The 8,014-nt window shown below is 33.6% G+C and overlaps 2 protein-coding genes across 2 annotated transcripts in view; both read right to left on the reverse strand.

Moving 5' to 3' along the window:
- Positions 1-1,366: 1,366 nt before the first annotated feature.
- LOAG_10737 (hypothetical protein) lies at positions 1,367-4,181 on the reverse strand (the record flags this gene model as incomplete). The annotated part of the gene is made up of 7 exons (XM_003146262.2): positions 1,367-1,564; positions 1,737-1,928; positions 2,126-2,221; positions 2,562-2,734; positions 3,202-3,307; positions 3,542-3,693; positions 4,103-4,181. The coding sequence occupies 7 exons, from the start codon at positions 4,179-4,181 to the stop codon at positions 1,367-1,369; spliced, it is 996 nt and encodes a 331-aa protein (XP_003146310.2).
- A 904-nt stretch (positions 4,182-5,085) lies between these two features.
- Positions 5,086-8,014, reverse strand: part of LOAG_16725 (hypothetical protein) — a 6,724-nt gene continuing 3,795 nt past the window's right edge. The window contains exons 9-13 of the mRNA XM_020449375.1: positions 7,469-7,621; positions 7,031-7,168; positions 6,716-6,808; positions 5,955-6,055; positions 5,086-5,606 (exon numbers count right to left, since the gene is read on the reverse strand). Coding sequence (XP_020307105.1) covers positions 5,463-5,606; positions 5,955-6,055; positions 6,716-6,808; positions 7,031-7,168; positions 7,469-7,621 — 629 coding nt within the window. The 3' untranslated portion in view covers positions 5,086-5,462. The remainder of the gene's footprint in view (positions 5,607-5,954; positions 6,056-6,715; positions 6,809-7,030; positions 7,169-7,468; positions 7,622-8,014) is intronic.

An 8,014-nucleotide genomic window follows, 5' to 3' on the forward strand; every position in this document is an offset into this window, starting at 1 on the left:
ATCAATTAAACAATGTAATAGGGAACCCAGGATTTATTGAAGAAAATCTCAAATAAAGAATGAGAGATCCCACCAATAATCTCTAGCTCCATTTTCTGTCATAATCTCAGGCTTGTGCAGGAGTTGGATTGATGAATAGTAAACGAGTGTACTACTTCAAAAAATTTCGATCAAGTAATTTTGTTGCGAAGTTGTGAATTATTTTAAGGTATGTTATTGTTTACGAGATGCGACGTGACTCACAAAAATAAGCATGACTTTAGGGAAATTCTGAATATTCCAGAAGTAAAATTCAAATACCATTAAACAGCTACTGCAGCGCCCTGAAAATAAAAAAAATTTAGAACTGTGAAAGTAGGATAAGCACGGCAAAGTTTATAAATTGTTAGTATATTCTGAACTTCACCCTTGTTAATGGTTCGGAAGAAGAATGTAGTAATGATTAACAAAAAAGATTTCGTTCATTTCCTGTTATTTGTTTGTTGAATTTATAACGATGTCAGAAGGAATCAGTCAAAATGAAGAATGTGATTAAAAATGACGTATGAGCAAAACTACTGCATCTCTGCACCCCACTCTTCGAGGTTACACACATCTACGACTAATACTAGATGGCACTCTCGAACAGTGATCGTGTTACGCGACTATATGACGTAGATTTTAACGACCACTTTTTGCACACAAAAACATGCATATAAGGAAAAATAAGGTAGTTGCCTTTAATTCTTATATCTTTCGGTTCTTCCCACTTCCATATCCGATTAAAATCGGATCAAGTGATTATCCCATTCCGCTTTTTATATATAAGTATACAGAATCTCCCTGGACTAATTCTGGCAGTTTTCCTGTGAATTTTTCCAAAGCTGTTAATGAAATACGATATTGTATAAAAATGGAAACTCTTTAGCATATTCAGAATCAATCATGCTGGCAACAACAGGAGTCGAATTATCTCATGAGTTTACCTGACAATATTCAATCGCTGCCTGAAACTCGATTTGATGCACTTCAGGCTTTGTATTTTATTTAACCTAGCGTATCTTTATAAATAGCCAAAGTATAAACAAAAAATATATTTTGTGAATTTGTACATTACATAAACAATGAAGACTAACCCTTAGATCCCACAATGCGATTAAGCCATCTATTGCACATGTACTGAATTTTTGCACATTATCATTACGACCGCTGTGTGGCAAAATTTCTCTGAAGTTTTGCAATTAGATTTAAATTTCTTCATAAAAATTTTCAATCGACCATAATATGTATGCAACCGAAACGTTTTAAAGATGCTTTTCTAGTATATAATTCATTGGTTTCTCTTAGCATCCATTTCATTCCACATATGAAGTGAGATAAGAAATCCTCACGTTATGGCGTTTTGATGCATCGTTCTTAGACGTACGTTAACAGCTTCAACGGCAGCATTTCGATCAATATTACGAAACTTTTGCATGGCGCTATTGATATTTATTGATTTTTGCTCTGATGGAATGTCTAGTTTCGTCACAAATTTAAGTTCATCGCCTGAGTACATGAACAACATTGGAGAATAATCGTGACCCTAAAATGTTTTTTTTTAATTTTCTTAATTTTTAGATATATTTTTAAATTTTCTTGATTTTTAGATATATTTTTAAATTTTTTTAAATTTTAGATATATTTTTAAATTCTCACAAAATTTTAATTTTTAGCGAAGATCTGTATAAAACACAACAGAGAGTGGAAAAACATACCGCTGCTACGAGGCTATTTTCGGTAACCCACTGGATGGAAGTAAAAGGCAGATACACAGTACGGAGAACAACAGCTTCTTCTAATGAACGATTAGTATCGATAACGGCAACAGTTGCGTCATGAGCTACATATGACAATCGACAACCAGACGGTGAAAACGCAACATGATGAATCCATCCAGAACTCTTCGCCTGAGCTATGAAGAAAATTAAGGAACGCTGGTCTACTGTGGCTTTTGTCATTATAACAAAGTCAGTATGCATAACGAAGTCAAGATGTGGCACCAAAAATAAGAAATTTCACAAAATAACATGATATGGAGAAAAATTTTGTTACATCTTAGAATATTAAAGAAATGCTCCCTGTTCCCTTTAAATTCAAACCATACTTCACACATCAAAGCACCAAAAGGCATTTTGCTGCCCCATGGATTCGGTGAAGGCTTTTCGTCCACTTCCTTCACATAAGCAGAAAAGACACGAACCTCAAATACATGGATCCAAAATGAATAAAATCAATGAAATATGTAAAACAACTTCTGAACCAATTTCTCACAAACTCAAACACCATTATTTTATATACAATTGGTATAATGGAGAAAGATTTGAACAGTTTCAGTTTTCTCAGAAACTGAATGAAATCCTTTACGCTGGCATTTACCTATTACAACCAATAAAAAAGGAAACTTTTTTCTGCGTGGAAGCATATACCACAACCTTATTAAAACCTGTAAAGATATAGGCCAACGTCAATAACTGGCAACAAATGAAAACCAGTGAAAGATTTCAAAGATTTTTTTTTTTCATATCAGTCATCAGAACCACCTTGAAATCGCAAGCACCAACAGAAAGCAACACGTTATTAGGATGCCAATCAATACATGTAACGGTGGAACGAATCGGTTTTTTGATCTGTTTACAAATCCACCAATCATTCTCCCTCTCATAGTAACAAACTGATACTAATTTAGCTCCGCTACCAACAGCAAATTTATTCTCTGCAAAAAATTATTTTAAACTACTTCACATTTTTTTTGGTTACTTTTCTCCTCATAGAATTGAGAAAATTCACAATAATCAATAGCTAGTGGACAAATGTAGAAAGTATAAAAAAACTTTCAGCATATACCACACTTTTTTTTAATATATATTAGCCGTTTGAAATCTAAGAAATAAGCTCTACACCACCTGAATAAAGGTTATGTTCAAACCCTAATCAAATTTTAAATGCATATCTAAGGAATAAATATTGCGTCACAAACGCAACGTTCACTTCAGATAAGTATTGATGTCACAGATCAACTTTAACTAGTACGATCTTTGAGTGACTAGGGCAAGCAATAACTCAAGTTTTGATAAAGAAAGGTAACACGAGAATGGTTCCAACATCTCAAACCATTAATTTGAAATTAAAATGGTCATCAGAATATTAAACGAAATTTAAATAACTGATGGAAAGACAAACCATATGGTGACCACCTCACGCATGTTGCTGCTCTCTGCATACGTACAACAACTAATTCGGGTTTCCAGTGGTCCCTATGAAAGGTCCATACAAAGGCATTCTTATCCTAAATATTAAAAAATAAAAACGCTAAAAAGTGAAGTAAAAAGAACTGTTTCTTTACAAAGCAGAAAGTCTATAGAGAGAAAATATGAAGCACAACCTTCGTCGATCATTATCTGTATACTCCCACCTGATTTGAATTTAGAAGTCTTAAAAATAATAGAAAATTACAGTAAATACAATTGCTGCTCCGATGATACAAATCTCTTTGCTGAAAGATGGCAAGTATAAGGCTTGCCTGTGCACAAGAAACAATACGATTGGTTTTCGGTGCCCAGTCTAGACCAGTTATCGGCAAATCATGTTCAATCAACAACGCCGCCAATGTCCATCGTCCATTTTGCCATTGAAATACATGGATTTCGTTATTTGATGGTGAAACAGCGAGCACTACGAATAAGAACTGATGATTTAGAAAAGCGATATGCAAGTAAAACCTTAAATCTCTATTTGAAAAGAAATGAAGCAGACACATCTCTAGCTTTTTCAGAAATGACATTTTTTGAAAGATACAAGGGAAGTAGCTGGGAAAAGAAAGCGAAAGTATTGTTTAAGATGTCTAACTTTAACATAGCTTAATTTTGCTTGCCATAAATTGAAACACATACAAAAAAGTCTTAGATTAAAAGAAGGAAGGGAAGGAAGATAATGAGGAGGAGAAAAACAACAACTGACCACAGTCTCAATAAAAAATCAATGTAAATTCCTTGACAGACTTCTAATTTGGATAGTCGACTTTCTCTAACTCTTCAATTGCGCTGATGACCATCAATACATACACGAACGAAAGACAACAAACTTGTTCGGTCTCGATTCCACGCATGACACGATATCGGACCTATTCCTAGATTCCATTGTTGTACGGGAAAAGTTGACATTCCTCACGCACAACTTCTTTTCAATAGTAACGTCTCTAAAAATAGGTTTGGACAAACAGGCTTTACCAACGTATGCTACGTACAGGTATGTGTAGGTCACGTAAGTTATATAAGTTATGTACATTAAAGTTAACGATTTCGGAGTAAGGTCGAGGGTAATCTACCTGAGCATCGGGACAACCACCAAAGCAGCACCAGCAAACCAATAGATCTCTCCTGCGGGCTACACAAAGCGACGGGATTTGGTTTAAAAAACTGTTGTCCCGAGAAAAGTACAAAATAGTGTTTGAATATGGGAGACGAGAGAAATCTTTAAGATTCACAAGGCCATATGTGACAGGTGGAAAGTGTAGTTTGAGGTTAGGGAGGCAAGATAAGGTTACACAGGTAGCTTGGTTTTAAGGTTAATGGTCGAGAGATAATGGGACTTGGCTATGCGTAACGACTGGAATAGAATTCCCTTCCCACATAGTAAGGCTCTTTAACATAAGCGTATTTAATCAGAAGTTTTTATAATCTTCTAACTGCTTGTGTCTAAATATCACTCGTAAGTCTTAAACCCAAAGATTTGAAATCTATTATGTAACTATTTTGGTATTTAGGCCATGAATATTTGAGTCCCAGGAATGTTTGCATGCCAAACTTTCAGTTCGACTGTCTTATTTCGGTGTATTGCAAAGCTTTAATTTTAACTTCATAAACATAATAATCGGGAAGTCACGTAAGTTTAAATACTTAAACTCATTTTATGAAGGAGCTCTCTTGTCTTCTTCATCTCGCATCCGACTCTTTCAAATTCCTGTCCATTTATTTTCTTTGTGTTGGCAAAGGACAACATAACACAGCACTGATACAAATTATAGACTCCGTGCAACGATTATAAAACAAAGTTAGTTTTATGCAAAAATTTGTCAATAACGTCCTCTTAGGAAACACATTTTCAATGGCACACGCAACAGATAGTAGTGATCATAAGTGACAATCATTCAGCAGTGAACTTCAAATCTAATAGTTTATAAACGGAATTCCTGTATGGAAACAGACTTCCGTATGCAAAGTCATCTGCTATAAACTATTAATTCTCACAAAATGTCTAGGATTATTAAAATAATTTGGTACCGATAAAGGATGAAAGGAAGGCAGCATACTTTCAAATATTTCAATCAATAAAAAATTTTCTTTTCATCTACTAGCATTTCACTTCTTTGCAGTGGAAAAAAATTTGACAAACAAAAAGAAAAATTATTTGAACATGACATTCTGCAATATCTTGAAGTCATGCTAAATCCCGCTGGACGTCTTTTCGGTCGCTTTCCGCTGTGCAGCTATTGCAGCCAAACTTTTTTGCAGTTCTACCAGTACCGGTAACAGATTGATATTGTTTGAAACAATGTAGGCACGCAAAGTATCTATAGCCTGTGCAACCTGGAACCGTCAAAAAATCCAGAATACAGAGGTAGGCAAAAATTTTTTCCACCCTAAGTGGTACAATTTTTACTTTTCTTTTTTTCTTACTTCAACTTGTTATTCAACTTCGCCTTTTTGAGAGGACCATGATTGTAACCAAGACTAGAAAAGTATGCAAAAAATGTATGTCAGATTTATTTTGTGACACTTCTCGTTGATTTAATCCGATCTCTCCACTATGATAAAGTGAATTTCTAAAAAAATTAGCCAATTTGTCAGCAAAGGAATAACAATGACATTTTGATCTTATCAGTGTTTTTAGCATCAGCAACAAAATTTTATGCATTAGCGCTCAACAAAACATACCTCAATTTCATTTACACGATAACAGCACGTTTCAAGCAGCGCTTGAACTGATGATGCACCAATTTCAGAAGCATTAACTGTTGGAAGTAACAAATTTTGTTCTATAACCGATAAAATTAATACAAAGTACCAATTAATAAAAATGAAATAAACAAAAGTCAGAAGAAATGAAAGCGAAAGATGAATGGAGTGAATTTTCCGAACCCTAATCCTTGTGATCGAGATTTCTCTTTCTTCAAATCCTTCAAATTCATTCACCCATAATATTTCGGGAGAACTGTGGAACAAAGTATAACAAGCAATTATTTGAATAATAACTGAACAGAAGTCACAAAAATATGAAGTTCTCGTTTTTTCCCTGACCTTTAAGAGTTTTTTGGCTCTAAATCAAAGTTTTTTGACGAAAGACTGACATTCTGCTCGTCTGTTCGTTCTTCAGCAATATATCTATCTTCCTATCTCGAAGAGAATTTGATTATTTGACTGCGTGGCCAACGAAAAAGTCCATTTTCGGATCTATTTTTAGGAAGAAAATCGGAACTATAGTAACGAAGAAAAATCTCATATAACTCACCAACAACTATCCTTTGAATGGATTTTAAGAATACAAATATCCTTACATTAAGCGTTCATGTAATTTTAAGTGTGTGTAGAGAAAATTCAGTTCCGAAATTGCGGTTAGGTTAAAGAATCTGGACTAAAGTTAGATTAATGTTGGCCTTCTTTGAGATTTCGGATAAAACTGTAAAACTAAGACAAACCATTCACGGTTGATGGGCCAGGTAAAAGTCGTTGTATATCCAATGGACTGGTCGTCCGAATTGCCGCCGTAGCCTGAGTTGGACTTGTCACTGCTTAAAAAAAAAAGAAAAAAAGGAAGCTGCATAATTTACAAAACATGTGGAAGGATTTTACCTCGACGAGCGAAGCATACTAAAGCTTGCTGAACAGTTTCGCAAGACCAATACGGTGTTTTACTCATATACAGTACATCAGATCTAAAGAGGTTAAATAGATCGCAATTTAGTTTGAAAGCAAAAAGTAGACTATGATCGTAAATAAACTTTCGCACTAACCTATACCGCTATCAGAACCATCAGCTGAAGCAAGAACAGCCGCATCTGCCGCATCCATCAAGAATTTATTTGCATCTAACACGGTGGATAGCGAATTGGTGTCTCGAGTCAACCTTGGACTCGGTGCTGTTGATCGAGCTGAAAGAATCTGAATTTCAGGGAATGTCAAGTAAATGTTGTACTGATTATATGAATTTTAAAAAAGTATTTCAGATAACTATCCTACATGACATTATTTAGTAAAAAAGATACAACAAATTGGGAACCATTTCGAAAGCTGCGTGATATCAGTAATCTGATGTTAGATAATAACCTGAATTTTGTTATGAAATTGTTATTTGGAAATGCAAAGATAAACCAGGATAGATTATGAAAGTTGGGATGGAAGAAAATAGCTCATCGAACTAAAATTAGAGAATTCCTGCAAAGAAAAAATACAGATTTTTATTTCCAAGCCATCGTTTACAGAGCTCGAATCCTCAGGATCTGCTTCGTAAATCACGGGTTTTCCAGTCATTGCCTTGAGATCAATGCAGTGACGCCTTTTGAATGAATCTAACCAACCCTCGGAGGCTTTGAAACTGTGTAGTCCTGAAACAATTTCAGTGCTCAATTAGCCTTTTGGAATTAATAAAATAGAGTCATTAGAAAGATTTCGCAACAAAACAAAGACGTGCTTGAAGAGTTTGCATAGTACAATTAATTAATCAATTAATCGATTAATTAATAATAATGATGATGATAGCAATAATAATCATTAATAATCATTAATAATAATTAATAATAATAATAATAATAATTAACAATAATAATAATAACAATAATAATAATAATAATAATAATAATAATAATAATAATAATAATAATAACAATAATAATAATAATAATAATAATAATAATAATAATAATAATAATATAATAATAATAATAATATAATAATAATAATAATATAATAATAATAATAATATAATAATAATAATAATA

This window comes from Loa loa (genome assembly GCF_000183805.2).
Source record: "Loa loa unplaced genomic scaffold supercont3.15, whole genome shotgun sequence".
NCBI lineage: Eukaryota > Metazoa > Nematoda > Chromadorea > Rhabditida > Onchocercidae > Loa > Loa loa.